Source organism: Cariama cristata, unplaced genomic scaffold (assembly GCF_000690535.1).
Source record: "Cariama cristata isolate BGI_N322 unplaced genomic scaffold, ASM69053v1 scaffold921, whole genome shotgun sequence".
Classification (NCBI taxonomy): domain Eukaryota; kingdom Metazoa; phylum Chordata; class Aves; order Cariamiformes; family Cariamidae; genus Cariama; species Cariama cristata.
The window spans coordinates 10,655-35,790 of record NW_009600762.1 but is presented as its reverse complement, the minus strand read 5'-3'; the positions used below and the strand labels follow the sequence as shown (position 1 = coordinate 35,790).

General features: G+C 38.5%; 1 protein-coding gene across 2 annotated transcripts; it reads right to left on the bottom strand.

Moving 5' to 3' along the window:
* Positions 1 to 5,736: 5,736 nt before the first annotated feature.
* On the bottom strand, positions 5,737 to 23,262 carry LOC104169247 (nuclear factor NF-kappa-B p105 subunit-like). Of its 2 annotated transcripts, none has more exons than XM_009710121.1 (5): positions 23,230 to 23,256; positions 22,005 to 22,089; positions 14,076 to 14,113; positions 11,304 to 11,402; positions 5,737 to 6,110 (listed from the first exon to the last, which is right to left on the bottom strand). In XM_009710121.1, exons 1-5 carry the CDS (start codon positions 23,248 to 23,250, stop codon positions 6,009 to 6,011), a joined length of 345 nt encoding a protein of 114 aa, XP_009708423.1. In that variant the 5' UTR covers positions 23,251 to 23,256; the 3' UTR covers positions 5,737 to 6,008. The 2 variants fall into 2 exon arrangements, with proteins under 2 accessions (XP_009708423.1, XP_009708424.1); XM_009710122.1 differs by having other exon boundaries at positions 5,747 to 6,110; positions 23,226 to 23,262.
* Between the last annotated feature and the right edge of the window lie 1,874 nt (positions 23,263 to 25,136).

The window sequence follows — 25,136 nt, the reverse complement described above, 5'->3', positions numbered from 1 at the left end:
AAAAAATATTTTGGAATTAACAACCAAGAACCCACCTTGGGAGCTCAGAAACTAGTAACTGAAATCTATGTAACAACTTAAAATAGCAGAAACACGCATACAAAATTTTCCCTCTATTCGTCTCCTTAGTTGGAGTCACAATTTTGATGGTCAGATTTGGAAGGATAAGGCAGTTCTAATTCTTTTTACAGGTATGGCTTGATACATGCTCTACCTCTGTTGATGCTTTGTCCTTCTCCTCCTCTTTGCTTTACAAATATTCTCTATCATTGTGCAGGTGTGAGACAGAGTAATTAAAATAAATGGAATCTGTAATGTTTTCTAATGAAAATCAAGATTCCTTAAAGACACTGCTTGGTAAATGACCCCAGCCTCCAGATGTACAGATTGTGTTTTCTCATCCAGAAATTGCAGGTCATGTCTGCCATACGAACAGCAGACATCACTTTTTTTCCACTCAGTGAATATACATAAAATGGCTGTGCTACATCACTGCATTCCCCAATCAATAGCAAGGAACAGACTGTATTAGAACAGTTGCATTTAATACCTTTTCATCTAGACTTGGTCCTTAAAATGCGATGATACAGACATGACTTGCGCAAAGAAAAAACGGTACTTTTTCTGAGTCCTTACAGAATGACTATCAGGAACATGCTAATCCACAGGTACAGGGAGGAAAGCTCAAGCAGCAGAAAGGGTTCAGGTAAGAGGAGTTAAGAATAAGCAAAAAGCACAAGGGAAAACATGAAGTGAAAATATTTGCTTAGAAAAAAAGACAAACAGAGGGATGTAATGGAAGTATAAAAAATACTGATCGGTCTAAAGGAAACTGATTGAGAACTCTGGTTGTGTTAGTCCCATAAAACAAGGACAAGCAGATGGCCAGCAAAACTGAAAAGTGTCAAATTCTCAACAAAGATTGAAGCAAAGTAATTTTTTCCTTACATCTTGTGTGGCAAGCCTTTGTCATAGAAAGCAACTGAAAACTCTGCAAAATTCAAGCACTTCTTATAAATATAACAAGAATTTACAAAATCCTTACAATAAAAGTGGCAGGATTAAACATGCTAACAGCAAAATAAAAATCTTCCTTTACAGCTTACATCACCACCTACTAAAACCCAGAAGCATACCATGTGTGCTTGAATAGACATGGGGCCAATCATCCATGGGCTACTTACTTGCTACTGACCAAATATCAGGTAAGCAGCAGGGCTAAATGAGTCTATGTATAGCAATATCTCCGTATCATTTTTGTATGTACAAAAGCTTGTCCCTTATTAAAAAAGTAATTAAAGTCAAATATACTTACTGCTGTCATATATTGCATCTGATATAACAGGATCAAGTTTCCGTGTGAAACTACCATTACTGTCAGGGAGAAAGGCTGTAAACATAAGACGCACCACACTGAGATCCATTTCTTTAGTCTGCTGTACTGCTGCCTGACGAATAATTTCTCTTTCTCGTTCTGGAATCGATAAGTAGACAGATGAATTAACACAAGGTGTAGGGGACCCATAACAAAACAGAGCACGCATTTTCCAAACATTACTATCAAAAGGCAACAACAGCGAGGAAATGTTTTCCTTTTCATTTAGTATTCATTGGCTTCTCTCTTTTTAAGCAGAGAGGAGCAGCTATTCACAACATACTGCATTCATCTTGCAGTTTGTGCATCAGATGTTATTTAAGATAAGGTATATAATTAAGACACATGCTCTCGATTTATAAAGGTCGTGAAAAGGACAAAGGCCACCACTAAGGACATTTGAATGTCTGGTATTAGAGGGATAAAGAGAAGGCTGGCCCCTCTATACAGTGCCTGAAAGCAATGCAGACCACAGGTTTTACAGGAACATGGGTGAAATGTAGCTGAATGAAACAGTTATTCTCAAAAGAAGGTCCCTAAGTTACTTAAGGATATCATTGTCTTGCAGCAATAATGCAAAATGACTCCATTTATCAGCTTATTAAACAGGATAAGAGCAATGAAATAGAGGCGCAGAGGTGGGTACAGGCAGCTATGGAAGGAAGTTGCTCCATTCTCACATGTGTGTTGACAGCAAGGACTCTTTCTTTCAGATTCCCTAAAACACAGCAACAACACACCACGTCTTAAAGCATATAACCATAAGCTGTTTTCCTACCCAAAGCCTTTTTCTTGCCAAGAATCTGTGTTTTCAGAAGCTAAACCTGTTTTTAGTAGAAGGCCTATTAAAACCAGACCATCATTTCTACATACCAGTTAGCTGTCTGTCTCCACATCCTTCTGCCTGCAGATAGGCAAGTTCAGGATGCACCAGGAGTCCCGGGTTGTACCCTTTTTTGCAAGCATCTATCATGCGTGTTTCCAGAGTTTCAAACACTTTCTTCTTTGTGACATGAAGTATTCCAAGATTTGCAAACCTGCCGAATTTTGATCAAGGGAAATATTTTCTTAATGCTTTATGCCAAACCTGCAGCAGTCAGTCTCTCTCTTACCAGGGGCAGCTACACAACTGAGGTCAATGGGAGGACTCTATAGGCCTGCTTAGGCACTATTAATTCTTGAGGGCAAGTTTTCCAGCAAGAAAAATGCAGCCAAGCTTACAAAACATGTAAAATGTGCACCATTAGATGGCAGCGATCATATGGGTACATGGGAATTTCCCATGGCATAAGTAGTAATCTATCAGGTTTCAGACTTATACTGTGGAAGCAACGTACAAGACATTTGAAAATCTGGTTGTCACGCTTTGCTCTGTCTTGGCAATGACATTAATACGTCATTCTATATGGCTCTTATGGAGAGCAACAGATCAGAATAAGCTCTATCTGTTCAAAATGATTTGGAGAGCAAGCTAAGAAGCTAAAACCAGTGCAACATTTTCCAAAGGAACTGTTTTAAGCAAGGCTCTGGACATTCAGCAAGACACTTCAGGTATCTACTTGAATGAAAAAGTCCATAATACAAGATCTGCTTTTATAAAAATCTCCTGGCACATTTAAAAATCAATTAGGTCTGGAAGTATGAAAACAAGACAATAACTCAATTTTCACATGGGTCAATTGAGGATAGGAAAGCTGTTTCTAAACATCTGATGAAAAACAAGACAGGTTAGGAAATGAGCCAAACTTTTCAAGATGAAAAGGAGCATTTCAAATAAAGCTATTTAAATTGTTGTGCTTGGTATAGTGCACTGGGCTTGGACATCAAAAGTTACAGTTTAAAAGAATCTCTCTCCCAACCTTCTCAGCTTTTTAAACTTCATCTTCTTCACCAACAAAGACATTCTTGAGATCACAGAACTAAAACTCACGGCCAGCATGAAACCTGATCTAAGCCTCAGCTTAGAAGACAGAAGCCTCAGCTCCATTTACTGATATAAGCAATTATTCTTTTAAATTAAACAAGAACAGACCAACTACAATTTCACTACAATCTTACTGCTTTAAACTTAAAAAGTTTGACTCATTTAGTATTTTCATGCTTATACGTGTCTTGCATTAATTTCAAATTTACTAACCCTATGTTCTTAACACTTTTCTCTTCATTATATTCCTATTGGCAGATTTCAGCAAGAGTAAAATATTTACCAAAATGGTAACAAAAACTTTTCTTCAGTAATTTTACAGTTCTTTCTCTTTGATCGAAACTACTTACATTTTAAAGAATGAGCTTACGATACAAATTAGGACTGCACACCAAGAGATTGAAACACTACAAATTCTACGTGAAAATTATTTGCTTAAACCTATTTAGTTTGCTTAGGGCAAATTCTACAAGGGTAAATAGAAACCCCACTTATTTTTCTATTTAAGACACAAACAAAACACAGATCAGAGCATGAAGATGAGTGCTCCACTTAGCGTCCTCTTAGTATCGCTTTTTGTATTGCTCCTTACAGTGTTTATACTCGATTCTCTCTCCCTTAGCCCAGCTTTACAAATAAGTTGACAGACTTACCCTACAACCATATCTTTAGGTCCTGCATTAACCGTGCATACTCCATCTTCACAAAATTTACCCACCAAGCTGTGAGCATGTAAGTGGACGTATTTCCCATTAGTAACTAACTGGACGATTACTTTTGCAGGTCCAACATAATTGCAGATCTGTAAATAAATATAAAAAACCGAGCGGGTTTAATTTTTTTTTTTAACGGAACAAGTAATGATTCCAGTTAAGTATTTTCTGTCAGCTAAGTACAACTGAATTTACATAGGAGAAAGGTGTATACGTTTCCTCATGAAATACAAATTACAAACTAACTGTACCAGATCATCACAATGAAAAGCCAACACTTTCTTTGTAATTGAACTTGAGATACAAATGGCAGAAGTAGTGACCAAAAAAGCTAAGAAATAAAACAAAGCTAAAGGAAAGCAACCTTCTGTCTCCCAAATCATGAATCTCAGCTTTACATTCTGGCCAGCTACTCCACTTTGCTCTCCTTCAATTTCAATTAATACACTGAATTCACAATACACATTGTTACATGTTAAGAAGCATATAGAAAGTGTCTCCTGCATTATTTTGCCTAGTTTGAAAACACTTTAAAAAATAATTTTTAAATATTATGATTGCTTTAAAACATTTTGGCCTCATTACAATGACTCTTCAGGTAGAGATTTTGGAGTTAATTAATTCTATATTCATAGGTATTTTGGTAGTTCAATGTGCTACATCAACACATATTACCCAGTCCAGTAAATATTTCCCTTAAGTGTACATGAGGATATATGTGAAATCCCCACCTACAATTTTGCAGGACTGGAACTATGATAAACTGAGTGCTTTAGTATAGCCAACGCTGGAGGACTACAAAGCTTTTTTTCCTTGTTACAGTTTCTAATCACCATACATTTTTTAATAGCTTTTAAAATTGCAATGTCAAGTAATGCCTCAAAAACAAACTTAAAATTACTAAGAATATACCATATTGGTAAGTTATTTGTTTTACATACATTATTTGGAACTTTATTTTTCTTTCCTCACAAGTAATACTCCAAGTCAGTTATCGGTTACGCACCACTTCCAAATTATGCTGAATATAAAATTACCCCACTTTTAAAAAAGCAAACACTACTTTCCCTTCCAAGTCACTTAATTAACCCTTTTATCAAGGTTGGTTTTTTTTTTCCCTTCTCCTCTAATTTTTCTTCTAATTTGCCTTGGGCAAAGTTCTTTGTATTACAGCAACTTATAGATCTAATCAACCAAGGTATTAAAGGGTCACAATAAACATTAAAGTCATGAATCAGTGATGAACTGAATACTTAAGGTTATATTGTTGATAAAAAGTTGATAACCAGGGATTGCCAGAATTTCACCACATTACTAGGTCCTGCTAGCTTCTTTCACTCCAGTTAACCCCTCTCTTGAACCCGTTCCATCACAGCTGAAACACTCTGCATATGTACAACACGTGCCCTTCCCATCTTTCTATTCACTGCTAAAAGCAAAAAAAATCCCAACTATGAAAAAGCTGTTCCAGAAGGAACAGGTGTGCAAAAATCCTGTCATTACTCACTGCCTGCTAATTAAATGTGTAACACTGTACTAATGTGCATTTTAAAAGTGGCAGTTTCTAAAATACAAAACACAGGGTGCTCGTGCTTCCCTCCTGTTTTTAAATTGTAACCTCTCCTGGATTGAAACAATATAGAGACGCAGAATAATCACTGCTTCACCATATCCACCATTTACCAGCTGGGAGAAAAATGCAGGGATCCCTAGGCAACTTCCACAAAGTCATCCGAAATGAAAAATGATTGCATTTGGTGCTACATGTCACCACCGCTACTACAATTAACTTTTCAAGAGGGGGGCTTTTAAAAAAATTATTTTCATGTTATCCCTCACTAAACATGCCTTTCCCTGCTATAAAGTCGCCAGCACATCTATAGCATTATATTCATTATGACTAACATGCATGTTCTAGTATCACATCAAAAAGTTCAAGACAATCCTTCATCAGCTGTAGAAACCACAGTGAAACTGTAGGTAGGACTGCTGCACGTCAAGGACTTTCCAGCCTCTGAAAGCAGAACATGTAACTGCAGCGGTAACCAGATTGCAATCTCCCCCTGTTACTCAGCTCAGCATGATCTTTGTAGTCCCTCTCAGGGGAAAAACAAGAGTTCTTAAAACGTAATACCTTATGTAGGTCATAAGGCAAGAAAGCACTATTTTTGTCATCCAGACTGATGTCCTAGGCTGCCAAGGCTACAGAATGTCCCTGAACTGTTTCCTACCTATATTTCCTACAGACAGGCTTTCCTACTTGGTTTTGAGACATCCAGGTTATCTTGGTGACCAGCAAAATAGCCTCAGGCATTAAATATCCTTATGTACCATAAATTAAGTCTGAAATAATTATTCAGTGTCTTTGAATCATTGATGCCACAATTTCAGAATAACTTCAAATTTATTCTGGCACTAAGATATACCAATAACTGTCACCTTTTACATAAGAACTTAAAAAACACTGTCAAAGGCCTTAAAAGGTAGACGGTATATTACAATCCTGAGTATCTACAGAAACCTAAGGATTATGGTGTTGACACAAAAGCATACACTCAACATGAGAGGGAGGTAGCACGTGGGTGCTATACTGCTCAAAATCAGAGCTGTGATCTGAAAAAAAAAAAAAGCTACTGAACTTCAAATTAAAGATAGGGGAGAAAAAAGAAAATACGGAGTTCCCGGGAAGAGCAGAGCTCTAATACTTGATTACATCCTGTACTGAAGCAGCATTCAATTGATCTAATCTGATAAAGTTAAAATGCTGCAGGCTCATATTTATCTGCTGTTTCTGTTTGAGATTTGCCTGCGAGATTAAAAGGACCCTGTGAACTTGAAATAGAGTCAATTTCAAAACAAGAGCTGAAAGTTTTTTAAGTTATCTCACATCCTCCTGCAATCCAGACCCCAGTCAACTTTTTATAGTTTCTGAAACTTTACAAAAACTTTATAAGAACGTTTCCCTACTTCAGAGATGTTTTTTCCAGTTACTCTTACAAACCAGAAGTGAAACCAACTGGTCAACGACAGAAAGCAAATGATGGAAAAGACCATGCCAAACCTACAAAGCCAGCAACGACAAAAATACCCATTTCTCTTTCTAATCACTTTGTTAGAGCAACTGTAGCCCAAATCCTGCCGAATATTCAGAGCATGACTAGTGCTGTCCTCAATACGTGCACTCAAAAAGCGTTCCACAGACGAGGCATCACTCACCCTTCATAAACAGTATGTTTTCACAGAGTAGCATCTTTTTTTTCAGTTGTGATGTGAATCGTTCCAGCAACTGAATACTTATTTAGAGGTCTAAGAATAAGCAATGTAATTTAAATCAATGGGAGCTGATGATCTTCTGATCCTCTGAATGTGAGGCCACTCTCATGCCAAAAACATGGAGTTAGGTGCTCTGCTTTAAGAGCCCAACTAAAGGGACTTGGTGCCCCATATTCAGCCAAATTAACCATAACAGTAAAAAGCACAAATCTCACTGAATTTAGCTTTGGCTGAATTTGGTTCGGTACAGGTTTTTAAGAGGGATAGAGATTTATAACAAAAAGTCTGCTCATTCTTGTCTCATGTTTATTCCTTAATTCAGCTGTTAAATGATTTTTTTAACTTTTAATCAGCAGTCTATCACTCTACAACTTAATTCCTACAGGGGGGGAAAAAAGGCAAATATGCTGCTCCTTTCTTCAGCAAGAAGGCTCAAAGTAAGTTGACTAATTTTCCATAAATTCCCCTCCTGAACTTGAAGTATGTGGTGAAATCCCCAATTTAAATAAGAACGCTAATCTCCAAACCGAGGTATAATTTAGGATAGCCCCAGGACATGACTGGATGGGCAGCCCTCCTGTACGGGTGCCTGGGTTCAGGGCTGTCTACCTTGTATGCAGTTTCACTTCCCAAGCTGAACTGCACAATGTCCAAGCTCTTCGGCAGAAAGATGGTGCTCACTAGCTCGGGCACACCTCTGAGCAATCGGTTACTCAGTCTCTGGGCTAGAGCTGATTTATATCCAGCTCACAGAGAACAGGCAACTTGAGTTTGCAGCCACCCACGTAGATTTGCCCCCAAGGAGATGAAAATTCAGGACATTGCCTTCACACCACTATTTTCAGCAAATGCGTTTCACACCCAAAACTGGATCAAGTACTTCAGTGTAAAACATGAAAATGCCTACACTAACATCAGTATGCAAGATCAGGACACACATGGTAAACGTGTAAGAAGGCCAGTGGAAATTTTCTGCACAAGTTCTCTCACAGCTTTTCAAATACATAAACCCAAGCAAATTATGAATAAAAAATTTAGATATTTAAGTAAACTGGTGATAATATTAGACAATCCAGTTTCATTCTTTCTTCTCATACTATTATTTTTTCCTCTGGACAAAAAGCGAACAATGAATAAGCAGCTCAGGAGCTTTCATTTCAACTGTTCTAGATAGCAAAATTTGCCAGCATTGCGTTACTTACACTAATCAGACGAAAATGAAATTTAGAAGAAGCATTTTAGGTAGCTTTCTACTGTAATCACGAAACTTGTCATGAAACGTTAACTTCATTATAACATGTTCAGTATCTACAACTTCTCTGCTCTCCATAACTACATGCAAAGTTATAGAAAATCATCTGAAAACGTAAGACGCTTTATATATCATATTATGATTAGTGTTAGCAAAGACAGGGTTAAACAAAGGAATATAATTCCACAAACTATAAAGATTAATTAATCCCATTTTTGATATTATATAAAAATACTACTGTTATCTAGACTCCATTTGTCATGACTGTGCAGTTAAAACAAGAGGTTTTAAATCAATTCCACCTTTCTGGCCAGTGCAGATTTGTCTTAAGTGTGAAGACTGGCATTGCAGAACGGCTACACTAACCCCTGACCTACACCTTCTCCTAATATACTATACAGGAGGTGGTTAAATATGTAATTAACTACTAAAATATCTTGCTTGCAGACATAGCAAAGTCTTTAGCACTCCAGTCTTTAAATGAAAGATACATTTTGATGTGTTCCAGCTCAGCTACAAGTTAGGGACTGGCTGCAGGAAAAAAAAAGTGAAGTTGAACAGTCCACATTATGCAAGAGGTCATACCAGATAAAAGTGTTTTCTTTTGGCCTTCAATCGGTAATCCTATGACAAGGGAGAAGGGAGACTGCAATGCTTTTTTGTGCACTGAAGGTGTCTATTTTCAGGACATCCCATGGTAGCTACTGATAAACTACATCAGCTTTCTGTGCAGAGCTGGCCAAGCAGAAGAGATCTCCCAATTGGAGTTGCACTGGCCACGCCATGGCCAAGGTTTAAAGATCTGTCACAAAAGCTCCTTCTCACAGTACAGCCAAGGCTCACATTACTGTCCTTTCACAGCACTGTGATCAACTAACAGAGGTTTTATGGTGAAAGCCTTGGCACAAGAGTCAAAAAACACAAACAAACAAAAACACAACCCAAACAAAAAAAAACCACAAACAAAAGACCCAAAACAAAAAAAACCCCAACGCAACAAAAACTAGCAATCTTCAATTGTGCTCACCTCAGTTACGACAAGGTGAGTACCCTTTGACAAAACACAGAAGAGACTTACAGGAAAAGGTGTGAAACACTTCTGTCTTTACTGGCACCACTTGAATCAAGAACAGGCACTAACAAGCAATGGCCTCGAGGAATTTACTTGTTGTGTTCCCTTGCCAGCCTCTCCCAGCAGGTGTTGCCATGTGGGGATTTGTAATAGAAAAAACCCAGATGCACACAGTAGGACCAGAGGGAGGGAGGGGAAGGGACACACGTGTGTGTGTAAGCTTTAGATGAAATCAAAATCTGATGATCAATGAAAACAGAAGGTTTGATGGAAAGCCAAAGAACATTTCGCTTTCTAGTTTACTCATGGAGAAATTACATTTCCTGTGTAATACTTCATTGCGTATCTCCTTGTCATGCTCTTGTGCAACCCACCACACCTTTATGAAGTATAATTTGTATTATTATCAATATAGATTGGATTGGAATCCAAAGATCTGGCTCAATTGAGGTAAGTTATTTTATATCTGACCATACCAGTGAAATTTCATTCATTAGTTCATCATTACTGTTACAATAGGAAAGGGAAAAGCAAGTAGATCCTTTGCCTGGGCTAGTAATTTTTCATAGGAGTTTTGCAAGGCTATATGAAATCAGCTTTCCCAGCCTCTTCTCAATTCGCAGGACTAACACCCTAGGCTATCTCAGCCAATGCTGATTATTTTCCATTGAGTCATGCTCACACTGATTCATTATGGAGATGCAACTGTTCCAAACTCCAGCCTTTCTCAAGAACTGCAGAAGGACTACATGCATACTGCAGAGAATGCTGAGGAGTGGCACAGACCAAGACAGAAGCTGACTGCTTGCCACTCTTCCCTCCCCTTCTCTTCCCGTAAAGACACCAATAAGAGATAACACCAGAATTAAAATACATTAACCCTGCTCCTCATGAGACCATGTCTAGTGCAATAGTTCAAAGAGGTAATGCGATACCAAGCCTAAGACTTTCATTAAGTTAAAAAAAAAAATACTAAAAAGACACAACGTATCTTTTCCCCACTTCCCTGGAAAAAGAATTTGCTGCAAGAACCACAGGCAAAAGACAGTTGTTCTCTAATCCTAGAACGATTAATCACCACTATTATAATGTTCATATTGTGCTAGCACAGAAGGTTTCTTTGATTAACATGTTTGAATTTTTTCCAAAGGAAAAAAAGCCCTCCAGAACGTTCACACCTGAACATAATGCTGCTGCTATTAAAATAAGAAGGTTTCTGTTGACTTCAAAGGAATTAAGTCCTTAAGAATTGAGTATCCTAGAGATATTGAATAAGGAGTAACGTGAACAGAAGAAGGAGCAAAACTTGGTATATAGCATGTTAGAGTGAGGTGGAATAATTGCTCAGACTCATGCTTTGCAGCGTGCTAGAAGTGGAGCAATTGAGCACCTCAGGCCTTGCTTTATGCTAAAACTGCACCTTAACGAAGAGCTCCATTAGTCTGCACAAGAGCAGTGAGGTGGTAGGTGCAGGAAAGCTTACTGCTCAGCTGCTGGCAGATAAATACAGTGCCAAAATAACTCCACGAATCTGAAGACAACTTCCTTTTCAAAATCAATTACATTTTGGAAGTTGGGATTGAAACGCAGTCACTCTTGAGCAACTTCATACAAATTTATGTTGATAGGCAGTAAGGTCCTATACACATACATATGACGCACTCAGTTTGCAAAATTATGATTTATGTACTTACTTTGACCTGAGGGTATGATTTTTTGTTCTTTTCACTAGAAGCACCAGGAAGTCCACCATGTGAAGGCCCTTCGCATACATATCGGAAACGAAACCCCCTCTGTGGAAATAAAGGAAAAGAAACTTGAAAGCTGTTTAGAAACAAAACTAAAAACAAAAAAACAAAAAACCAGCACACACACACAAGCGTGTACACATACACACACAAAAAAAAGACTTGCCCAAACAGCCCACAAACAGAAAAGTTAATAACTGTTGATCCCTGAAATACTGTCTGAGTACTGGTTAACAAAGCACCACTGAACTGTAGCCCTGAAAAACCAGTTCTATTCTCAGCCTTACACACAGCAACAACCCGAAATTCTTCTTTCAGTAAGTGAAGATATTTTGATGCAGAGATCCATTTATACTCTCAAAACAAGATAAAAATTAAAAGATAGAGAACGCAAGAGCAGATACTCTCTCTCATGATTGCTCCTAGGTAGAGAGAATTGAAGCCAATAATAACCAAGGAAGTCCAAAGCATCGTAAAGAAAAGAACAGGGATGAAACAGAAACGCTTCTTCCTTCTGGGAAGAACATGTGAAAGCTGCATCTGCAAACGGAGTCCAGAAACAGCACAAAAGCTTTAAGAAACTTTGAATGGCTGGGTTTTCATCTCGGCTACATAAACAGATGTCTCCATAAACTTTAGGGAACTGCAGGATATTAGCAACCACTTTAGAGTACACGTGTCCATCTATTTGTTTTTATTCATAGGAAATAACATCTTCTTTACAGAGTAATCTATAAGGCACAAAAGATGCAACTCTTAAGCAAATCTATTTGGTAAATCTAACTCTACTTAACTATACTATTTCACGTGGCCCCCAACTTTGAATACTTTCAGACCTACTCCCCAGTCCTGCAATTTCTGGCAAAATCCCCACCAAATATAAGGCTCCCAATGTCTGTCCAAACAGCATCAGTTAGTGTTGTATCCTTCATCAAGACTCATTAAGCTTCTTTCTATTACTACACAACTCTGAATTCAAAGTCTCTATTAGCTGACAGTGAACAACACGGTTCAAAGATTACTCTGTAATCATTAGCTTCAATATCTATCTCACTAAAGTCTTTTAAGTTTAAGAACTTATTTTGCAGGCAAACATAAAGATCTGACTTTTATTCAGACGCTGACCAGACAATATAATTCATCCTTAAGCACATTATTCGCCTTCCTATGGCGAACTGAGCGACCAAGTGTATTGCAAGTGAAGTGCCCAGCCATGATGAGCTTGAACTCAAGTTGTCCAAAAGGCCAAGCAACTTCTGCGGTCACGACGTGTGAGATGAGCCAGTCTCTCTTCAAGAACTCAAGTTGTCCAAAAGGCCAAGCAACCTCTGCGGTCACGACGCGTGAGATGAGCCAGTCTCTCTTCACCTCTTATGCCTTCAATCCAACAGATCTAGCAATCATCTGTGTGGCCTTCCCCAGTCTATTGCCCTTGCTATCCTAGCTATGTTTCCACACATACAGTCTTACTCCCCGCAGCTGTTTCTTTCCTCCAAAACTGATCACAAGCACAGCACTCTGCTGATGGATCGCCCTCATCACCCTGTTATAAACCATTGCCCAGCTTGCCACATGGGTACTCCAATACAGGAGCTGCTTGCTGAGAAATCGTGCACAGAAACAATGGTTTCTCTTTAGGTCCAGCACACTGTAGGCTCCACCATCCAAACATGCAGCCTGATTTGGGACGAACTAAAACAGCAAAGAAGCAGCAGCATACTCTTCTAAGAGCTCACAGTACGCTGCTGTTTCACCTATGACTATGAAGTGTTCCTATTCCTGGAGGGATGCTGAAGCATCAAAATGTCTTTGCTGTGTGGCTGCTTCCTGCCAGGAAGACTGGATTGTGGCACGCTTCTGCAGATGACCAAGAAGATGGGACAGCTTTTAGTCACCCTCTTCCCCTGTCTACTTAACAGCTCCATAAGGTAGGATTTTAGGCAACCGACTGGGAGAGGCAGGAAAGGGGACTCCATACTGTAATAGCTTCAGGAGGAATCCCTGTAATTGCTGATGCCACCAGCTACAGGGGAATGATGCCCTGGCATACTTCAGGGCAATCTTCACCCAGCAATTACTTTGTACATCAGTTGCATGAAAACCAACCAGTGTACTGGGATGACTTTCATGCTGTCAGAGGAGCATAAGTGAGTGTTTCCTACAGAGTCATGAAAAAAGTTACATTGAAGTATTTATATTCATTTTTCTTGGGTTATTCCAAACAGCCAACTGTGATGAAAGGAATCTTGAAGGACAACAGAATTTCTTTATGATGACAAAGGACAAGTCAAAAGTTCCTGTAACTTGGGAACAGAATGAAATGTTTTTATTTTTTCTGTCATGTGTTTCAAGAAACATGAAACAAATTCTAAAAATCTTCCATGTTTGGTCTAATTGTTTACTTTTCAAAATACTGGGGTAATGTAAGAGTCACTTCTAAAACTAAAAGTCTATACATCTTTTTTTTAAAACCCTCATTTTTTTTTTTGTCTTATGACACTTCGAGATACACAAAGATGAAAACAGAACAAAACAGGAAACTACTTCACTAGAAAAGTGAGAGGAAAAACTGTTCATGGTTAAAGTACCACATTTGTTATGACAGTTCAACCTCTTCAATACTCTTTTTTTTCCTCATCTTAAGTCATGATTTTATTCAAAGCTGAATATAGTGACATAGCTACCTTAAAGATTTTCAAAATGTACTGTTGTTCTTACCTGTTTTGGCTGTTCTATGATTTGAAGATATGGTCCATCTGCTAATATAAAAGAAAGAAAAGTCATAATAGAACTTACATTTCTATTACTATGACATAAGTTGCAGGGGTAAAAATCGATGTCTTTGAATGTCTTGAGATAAAATTTTTGAAAGCACTGAAGCATCTTCAGAACTTAAATTTTAATACATAATTGAGTCACTTTGCAACCTGTCATTTCCAATGTTCCCCAAGACCACCGGGGACCAGATAATTAACTCAAAAAAGTTAATTTTAGCTCAGAGGGCCTAAAAGGGCAACTCTGATCATTCAGTTAAGACTCACAAGGGTAAGTAAGAACAGGATCCTCCCCTTGCCCGTGACAAGCAACCTGGCCTTCCTGAGCTAAAGGTTAACTTTTGTATTTAAATCCCTTGGGCTCTAAAGACTATAGGCACAAGCTCTTGACCCTAGGGCTTCCTACTGAATCGGTGCTTTTGAAAGTCTTGAGACAGCCAATGGGAAGCTCTGAGGTATGGGAATATAGGAGGAATTTAAGCTGTTTCAACATGCCCTAACAGTCAGAACTGCTTTAAAAAAAAAAAACAAAACACCAACAACTGGAATTGAGGAGACTAAACAATTTACTTTCTTTTAATTATTTCAGATACAGTTTTAAAGATAGTGTTCTGCAGTGCCTCTAAAAATACTGAACACACTCTCTTTCACTACAGATGCAGACTCTATAATGAGATTCATCTCTGAGCATGATGCCAACACATAGGACTACGTTCCACTAAAATTCTATTTGCATCTTTCAAAGAAGGCTTCCTTAAACAACTTTCAGTCTTGCACCATTCCCTGAACAGTGGCTAACCTCATGTCATAAACCTCATTCAAAATTCACCAGCTGAAATAGCCTTTGAGCAGGCCCTAAATCCAACGAGAACTCAGTGCCACCAGAGTTAAGAATTCACCACCTGATCAAAGCTTAGCTCCAACTCTGATCGTTTAGACTATTTACATTGAGAGGGAAAGCTCTCCAGGCAGATGGTTGTGAAATATGTCTTAAAATGTTAGCCGTTCTCGAGTCTGAAAATGACAGTTCCAAGTGGTATGATTTCTTCCCTGCCTCTTGCTAAGCAGAGAAGAAGATTCGGATTTCAATGCTAAAAATGCAATCGTTATCAAAGCAGACCCCAAATGACAGCTTCACTGCGAATACCCACACAGTATTTTGCCAGTTATATTCCTGCTAGAATTACGTATCATTACTTACACTCTATTAAAGGTATTAATGCTAAGGAATCAAGTGAGCTTACTGGGACACGTGAAACCTCCAAAGCAGACAGGCCCCAGGTACGTGGCAGAGCCTGCAAGCATATAAAGCATACCATGCCCTGCCAACATCCAGGTGTGATCTGCCTCTGAACGACGGCACTATCTGCAAGTACCACGCCATCCAGCTACCCTCGACTAGGTAGTACTTGGCTTCAGCCCAGAACTACAGACTTGTATCAACTTTCATTTGCCAATAAGCCTAAAGTTCACTCATGATTAAAAAAGGCAGAGGATTCATTAATTTATAGTTTGCAGTATGACTACATACATCCTTCTCAGCTCCTCAATACGACTTCACTCTAAGAAAACAGACCTTCGTGTCTTTAGTCAGCATAGGTCTTAACTCAACAGGCTTCTCTCAACATGAAAGTTTTGATAAATATGCTAATAGATGGAATCAGTAATTTGCTGTTGCAGTTAGCTGACTCGGCAACTGAATCAGCTTCATGCCAAAGTTATATTGCAAATGCCAGCCACAACAATTTCACATATAAAGACCATTTATTTCCCAAGTCCAACACTCTTCCTGTGAAAAAGTTAACGGTGCTACAATTAAAATCTTGAAGTCATGCAAAACAATTACCTCAACACCATAGACACATCATCTTACAATAGAAAGCATGAAGAACAGTTTGGACTTCAGGAACTTTAAAAGAGGTAGAGTAGTATTTAGCTCTAGTGTGGTTTTATGTTTCAGTTTTTGTCTGTAACACATGCAGTCAAGATGAGCCAAGTTGGGTTTAAGCATTATATCAGCACTTACATTTAAGACTTCTGTTCACAGACCTCTAACCTTCCTTATGCTTTAGGCATCTAAAATTTTATACTTTAACAATCCAGAAGCCGTGTATCTTCTGAGTACTGGCAGAAATAATGCACCTAAAATACAACTCTGTAGTTCAACTTTCAACCAAGCCTCCAGGGCAGGATGTGCCAAGTAACTGTTCTTTGGCTGTTCTTCCCTTAGGAATTCATTTTCAAGGCATATATGTTGGGTTAGTATCAGCACAAAATACTACTGCTTTCTCTTAAACATTAGCCAGAAAAGGAAGCGCTCTTTTATGCCACAGCTCAGTGGCTGTAGCAGTCCCTGAGTACGCAGCAGACCCAGGTTCCAACTTTTCCTCAGCATAAGGAAATTCTAAAAACTCCTAAGAGAGGGATATACACTATATTGGTATATTGGAAAGCTCAAGGGGAATTCTTCATACCACTGAAATAGTTCCACCTTCCATGGCTCTTGTGAAAACTCAGGAAAATTGAGAACTTGGGATTATGATTCTTATGCCCCCTTGGAAAAAAGCTTATTAAAAAAAGCAGACTGATACAAAAAAATCAAAATATCTTACATACTAATACTAGGAAAGTGCAAAAAAGATGCAGTTTAAATGTACAAAAGCAAATTAGATGTCTGTTATCATTAATACAGATTATATAAATCATATTCCAATGTATTTAAAACAAAGTTTTGTGAGGTCTTGTTTTAACCTTTGGGTTTTGTGACTGAACATTTTCTTTTTTACAATGACCAAGTAATTCTCTAGTATAGCACCTTACCCAGATCCAAGTAACAGTACAGAGAAGGCACTTCATTACATCTGAAATGCTATTTAAAGATAAAACAGCAATATTCAAGGTAACTTCCCAGCATAAATGGCATATAATTTTGACTATAAAAAGCATTTTACTTAAAAAAAGGTCTCATACAGCTTTCTTCACTGAAGTCTGAATACTTCCCAGAAGTACGTTAGACAGACAACCTAACTATGGTTGGCTATGTACGGTTCCTTCTTTCTCTCTCTCATACTTTCCCACGAGGAAAAGAAAAGATGTTTAGTGTTTCGCACAGTAAAGTTTTTAATATTCCGTTTCTATTAGTAGGCATGTCTGGTCTAAGCACACGGACAGCAGGAACCCGAAGACGTACACCTTGTAAGAGGAATTAATAATGACGAGATTTGTGATGATCTTTTGCACCGCTGTTCTAGGCTGGAAAGTTGCTTGCTTCAAGTTCTTGTTTAACAAGCAACCCCCTTTTAAGTGTTCAACAACCACAAAAAGGAAGGCTACTTAATGCACATCTTAAGTTCTACTTTTGCCCTACCGAGAAGCTGAAGTGGCACACAGTCACGGTGCTCACCTCTACACTGGGATGACTCCCACAGCTGCCAAGAGCCAAGTTTTGACATGAGCACTCCTCACGATTTGCCTGGCACTGCTGCAGCCAGGAGGGCTAAGAACTGCAACCAAAACGTGCAGTCCTCCAGCCTGGAGGGTGTTTGGTGCAGACTGCCACATCCTGGGTATGCTTCAGTGCTTCCTTTTCTGCCTTCTCACCTTGGTTGCCACAGACCGACTCACATCCCACTGCCTCCCCTCCAGCCTGAGTCACAGTCCCACTTCCCCATGTCTTCTTCAACTGCTACATTTCTTCATTTTCCTTCCTGCCTGAGTCAGAGGCCCTCCTGCATCTCGACACTCCCACCACTCACATTCTTTCTTTCTCTTGACAGGCCTCACCCTGCACACACACTTCCCGAATGAGCATCCATCTTAGGCTCCCTCTTCCCATCATAGCAAAGTCAAGAAAAAGCAGCAGTCTGTGAGGTTGGTGGGATATCCCTGCAAGCCTGGCAGGACTGTAGGACTAGCGGGGTCCTTCATCTAACAGCTTACCTAGTACCTGGAGCCATTCAATTTAATCTGCAACCAGCCGTGGTCAAGTCCCCCCCTCACCTCCTCTCTGTTAGCAGGTCTGCCAGAACAGGCATCTCACCCTCATAATTGTGTGCTGTTTTGCTCTGTTGACATGGATGAAAACACTCATAGCCTCTAGGTTTTGATTGTTAAATCCGAGCCTTCTGTGTCCACCCTGGCAGTGGTATCTCGCTGCCAAAAGCTCAGACTCTAGATCTAGTGTCTTACCCTTCTTGAAGGCCTCTCGTAGCATTTCTATGTCCTCCCCCTCAGGGATTCACCCGCACAAGAACGCTCTCTTGCATCTCCACTCTGCAGTGTTCAAAGCATGATGTTTAAAGCAAGCAGCACACAGGCTTTGCTTAACCCTTCTCTTCCCTCAGTTCACTCTTCAAAATACAAGCACAGAAGGTCTAAAAAAAACATCAGAAGCATTATGCAAGTCTGCTCATGCTTCTGAGGATCAGGGCCACTGCTACGCGACAAAGAAAATGAACACTCGTCTAATTTTTGGTGATGGTCAGGCTTCCTTGATTCTCTAACACACACTCTCTCTGAAAAAATATGAAATAAAGTTTGGGATTTTTTGGGTTTTTTTTGGTTTAAGTGCCTTTTTTTTTCCCCTCTATGCCCTTCTGATTTCTCAGCAGCAAGCATCACAGAGGGTTGGGCAGAGGAGGTTAAAGAAATACCAGAAAACTGTAATTTTAGCAGCCTCCAGACAATACTGTTCAGCCACTGATAGCCTTGCTTCAACTTCACAGGCTTAAAAACACAACACCTTAATGCCAACAGCTAGTTAGACAAAAGTCCCTAAAATCCAAAACCATTAACCAGTTCCCCAAAACATCTCTAACTGGCACACAAATTGCTACGCTGCATGGTTGTAGATGGCCTTGTATAATAAGGAGGAAGTGAGAAACACCAAAAATTATAAAATGCTTTGCTCCAAGCTCTGCTCATGTCCTCTCCAATTTTAGGCATCACCTTGTCCCTCCCCTACACAGGGGGCATCACACTGATGCACATCTGCTTCTACACTGCCTAAATACCTGTCATGGATAATGCTCCCTCCATGCCCGATGCCACTGAGGATTAGTACTGAACTCTCAAAGGCAGGATACCTCCCAGCGAGCCAAAGAAGATGCTGACTTAGTGACATACTGCCTTTGCCGCTGGTGGTGTTTTAAACACAGCTCAGTCCTGCAGTTTGCACTGTTACGGCACTTGTTATAGATACACTCTTTTGTCACCAAAGGCACACAGAGACTACTTCTCTTTCTAGATTTACATGTAAATGTAAAACTTGAACCACGGAACTATCTACTACAGCTTTAGAGCCAAAATAACCAAGCCTAATTTTCACTTAAAACTGATAGACATGAGAGAGAAAAAGAAGCGCGCAAAGACACTTGAACACTGACAACCTCATGGAGAAAATCCTTGTCCCGACATCTCAAAGGTTTTCTACTATTACTGTAAATATTAACATAACAGGAGAACATCTATCATCAGAAAGTCCCCAAATTCCCCAGCTATCTGTTGATTCAGCTACGCTGGCACGATACAGCAGTCCACAGTTATATATTAAACCTGTCTGCCAATGTAGTAAGTCTGACATTCTGCATTTATGAATGCACAGACTGAAAGATGTAGGCACCACACCAAATTATGAGGAACAGTTAACGTCTTCGGTTCTTTCTGTTCAAATCATCTAATTGTCCTACAGAGAAGTTCATTTTAGAACATTTATTTCACCCTCTCCGTATCTCAGCTGCAAGTACTTCTGGAAAATCCCGCATGAATTTTTAACTGCGTAGAAAGAAATCATTAGTTCCTGCTTGGAAACAACTGAAGTATAATATATAAATTACTGTATTATCTTATAACTGAAGAGCTAGTCCACAGTAATGACACAACATAGCTTCAAGCAGGGGAGGAATTAAGCATTACGGTGATACTACTCAAGAAACAAAATCACTATGGCATCATCAGATGCCATTGAAACAATCAACCTTTTCCAAAACTTACGATTAACTTCTTGTTTCTGGTAACCTGAAATCCATGATCCTTTATTAAATCCCATTTTGTATACAGGGAACTTACCACCTATAGTGCAGCAGTAGACAAGAGCAGTGCCACTAAAAACAAAAGGCCTTTTCTAAGCAATTTTGCAAATTAAGGATAGAGCGAGACTTAGCCCAGCAAGAGTTTTCTGTGACTGCAGAACTCAGTGAATTCTTGACTCCCCCACATGGCTTTAAAAACAGCTGTTTTCTAGTTTAGACAGGACGTAGGTAGCTGAAAATCAGTTTTATATATCTGAATAATTTGTATGGAATGAGTACGGCATGAGGAATACAGAGTAAGCTTAAAAGGTACGTGTAAGACAGATCATTATGTGGAAATCAAAATTCCAGTAACCTTATTTGTTCCACAGAAACTCTTGGGAGAACAGTGGGAAAAAACCCTTGGTATACAATGCAAAAGCCCTTTAATCCTACACAGATGAATCTTACTGAACAATTTTATCTGCCTTAATAAAAACACACTGCAAACAAATGATTGCAACATTAATTTGTTGGATGCTTGTCCATATTTGTCAAGAGCTTTGCTCATCAGAACATTTTTTATCTTGAAACAAAATTATCTGTACCATATGTGTTTCTTGATCCTTCCTCACTACTCCTCAGTCATGGTTTAAACCAGGAAACACTGAAACAGTAAGCATGCCTTCATTTCTGTTTCTAAATCAGCACTTATTGTTACTTTAGGGTGGAATTTTACCTATAAACTAAAAAGCTAACTGCTTATTTCATTTTACCCTTCACATCTTCACTGCTGTCAAGTGTATCAAATATTGCAAAGTGATTTGCATTTTCAACAAGAAAGCAATCTGCAACATAGAAGATACCAGCTACATCCTGATTACAACAGAGTCAAACAGATCAACAACAGAAAGTTGTCATGTTAAAAGACATCAGTAGCTATATTGGAGATATATTACTGCAGACACATACTGAGAAAAATCTCATACCTAAATAAATTTTTGTTTCCTTCCTCCTTTCATATCAGCAATTCTAATAAACTAAGCAGGAGAAACAGAGTTTTCTAAATTCAAGCAAGAAGTAATAATTATAAAGAAATATAATAAGCAAAACCAGACCAGGGCTGATCAAGCAGCTAATACTGGTTGAAACATAACACACTTCTATTTGAGATTCCTGTTCTGGAACCATACTGGAGGAACTGCGTATCAGACCTTTGCAGAATATTATTTGCTTATTTTCAGTGGTTAGTTGCAAAATTTGACTCTGAACTTTCAAACTAGTGTTATTATTCAGGAAATTGTCAGGTACTTTTAATACCAGACTGCCACTGTACAGGAAACAGAGAAGTCACTGAGAAGGAAAAACAGATTCGAATGATACAGGAAGTTGAATATACTCTACATTTTATAAGTGAAAAACAAGCACCTTAAGAATTATTATAACAAATGAAACACCTTTCAAAAGTAAAAAAAAAAAAAACCAAACACGAACAGGTTGCACACTGCAAACTGGCAATACAAACATGCAGGTCACTGAAGACACAAATTTAGAAAAAAATACAAAAGAATTTATAAAACCAGGTCACTCAAAGCTCTTTGGTCACTCAAACCATTTAACTAATTGAAACTTTAAGGTTCTGTACAAGCCAAAAGAAAATCAGATTTGCCTCACTGTTGAAAGTTTCATGAGAGTAAGAAAGAGATGCATAAGGGTATAATAAAAAGTCTAGCTGACAACTTTGGAATCTAGTATTATGAAATACAAGAGTATAAACAAAAAAGCCACTGAAAAGAACTTCACAAAAAAAAAACCTTGGAAGAAATAGCAGGACAATAGCACAATCAAATAGCAATGGTTCCTACCTGTTCGTAGTGGTAAGTCTGAAGTGATGTAATTTGTATTATTAAATAATGCATTCATTCCCATGAACTGTTCCATTGCAAACATCTATATTGAAAGAAAATAACACTCTTCATTACTACATATGTACATAATTTCATAAAGCATCTATCAGCAAAGAATTTCAAAGTTCTCTGCAAATATTGAGACTGCAAACACCCTGGCGCAGTACGTAAACATTTTATATCCATTTTATTTTCGCTGGTAACAGCAGTGCAAGCAAAGCTGATAGCACTGACCAAGTTTCACCAGTATCATGAGACCGCACTGAGCTCAGCACAGTTTCTAAGCACGCATTTCACTCACATGCACTAACAACTATATATTCAAAAGAGCTTATACAGTAAATTCTGAAAATCTGACCCCAGATGTCTTGCCAAAGGCCTTGCTGATAACCTGTGAGCTTTCATTTCCACTTCTGTCATTAAATTCCAGCAGACTACATTCCTTATGTAAATATGTTTACAAGCTGTAATGCAAGAAAACAGCATACCCAGGTTAAAGTTTAATTTTACCTTTTTTTTGCAACACTGACATGTCTTAACTCACTGTAATTGTTGTCAGGTATAAATCTATCTTCTTCCAAAGTGAATCAAGCATAAAGGAGAAAATAATTAAGGTGAGTAGAAATGATGTGTTCTTCACTCAAACTTTTCACTCAAGCACCATTCTCACAATTCAAATGGATCGTGAAATGACCTAATGAGACCAGGGAGTTTCTGAAGAGCTACACCTACTGATCTGTATGAGTGAAGGAACAGTTTAGTCATCAACATCAGTGCAAATTTCACAAAAAATGATACAAAGGGGCCCTTTGGGGCATAAGGGGCTTTATTTTCAGATAAAGTCCAATGCCCACCACAGAACAAATTTCAGAGCAAATGTCACAGGCAGACAGGGCATAAAAATGAGTATTTCAATTGCTTCTTTCACAGCAGGCCTAGTCTTCCTTTTCACTTCAGCCATTTCACCAGTGGCAACGCACTTTACAGGTCAAATAAAAAACACCTTAGAGGAAAAAAAACCCAAAAATCTAGATTTCCCCAAACCTGATTTCTGTCAATAGCTAGAACGCTTTTATATCTCCATGCTGTTAAGCCTAGAAAATGACAGAACAATGTGAGAGGAAGCCAAAACAGAGCGCTAGGAGAAAACACAGGGATACTGAAGATACACAAATCCACTTACTTGGGGATCAGACACTCCCATAATATAGGAATCTTCTCCTGCCATTTTAAGTCCTGAAACACAAAAACATGATCAGCACTCATTTTTTTTCAACGTAGAGCAATAGAGAAACTTGAAAAATGTTGGAGTTAGCCCCATCTCTGAATCTTCTTATTTACTCACAATGCTAATGATTTCCAAAATACTCTTAAAATTCCTCATTATTTGCAAGGGGCAGGCTAAGGATAGGATAGGTTACAGCTAGGATTTTCCATTGCCTGCTCCCAAACAACTAAAAATTGCAGTCAAAGTCACAAAGTCAAAAATTATTAAAATCAGGAATTAACTTGTTTCTGCCTTTGCTCTGACTATTCCACCGTTTAGGCAAAATCATTATCATAGTTTAGCAAAAGCAGGACTCTGCATTTTTATACCATAAAAATACTTCTGAGCATTCATGAAGGAACCCTAACAGTTGATAAAGATGTCCGAGCAAGAACATCCAATATTTTTTCTTTAAATAAAAACAGGAGTCAAACATTGACTGATTTTGGACATCTTTATTTCCAGAAGTCCACAAGTGCTTTGCACCCACAACAACACAGTGCTGACAATGACAATTATGGACGTACAACATACCTAACACTCTCTCACAGGTCTACACGTAAAAGCAGGACACTGGGAAAGTTTAGCCTGGCTTAGTTTTCCTGGGGCCAGCAGCAAGGCAGTAGCAGAGCCTGCAAATTTTCTTAGGAAATTATTAGGTCTATTATAAAAGATTAGTGTTATTTCCTTTCATCTAGATGCTATTGAAAGAATTACAATTTCACTTACGTTGATCTTACTAAAAAAGGCTCTCCAACGGAACATCTGAAAATAAATGTAGTGACTATTTCAAGAGACTCATGTCTGCATGCAAGCAGACACTTTAAATAAGGTCAATAACTAATAGAAAATAGAAACATGTCACTGGCCCTCATATTCCACCACAATGAACATGAGCCATGTTTTCCAGCAAAGTGAACTGTGAAAACCTACTGCCCTATGAAATACAGTTGCAAGTGATCAGTAAACCAGTAAAGAAAAACTGAGTCACCATGTACCTTCTACAGGAACTAGAAAGGCAAACATCAAAAAGAAAATTGGAATACTCTGGTACTTCACTTCGATGGAGGCTAAACTCAGCTTGTTGACAAGCTCCAAAGACAACGAACAGTCACCCATCCCATACAAGTAGAAAATGAAAAAAAAAAAAAAATTAAAATGGAGAAATAGGAGACACTTAATACCCAGACGACTTCCAGGAAAAAGAGGTCCATGAGGATAAAATTATTTTTTAACCTAGAAAATAAAAGTATTCACCTGTTTCTAATTCAATTTTAGAGAGAAATATTTACTGGGCAATATTTATTTGTAGTATTTGAGCAAATATCAAATAACTGGTCATAAGATCTCAGCCAAAAATGAGTAACAGAGATAACAAGCAGCCACAGTCACACATGCTGTAGTTCATCACCTAATACATCAGGATTTCAGCAATATAAAAAATACCAGTCAATCACATTATCTCACAGGCACATTCTGCCAAGCACTATTTTCATCAACAGTGTGCTGTTGTTATTACCAATTTTTATGGAAAATAGTCAGCATACATGGCATAACAAAACCTTCGGCAGACAACAAGCTTTACTAAGATGTTTTGATTTGACATTCCGTTCCATAGAAAGAACATAACCCTCATCACCAACTGACAAGTTACTGAAGTCACTGAAATAACTGTAATTTAGGTTTTTGGCAAACATTTCCCAGTTAAAGGTGTAGATGTTACAGAACACAATCTGAAGACCTCAACAGCCAACATTTTTTTAGGAAGCATCAGAAAATACCCACCCTGCTGATGCACACTGACTAGGAAACTGTGAGTGCAA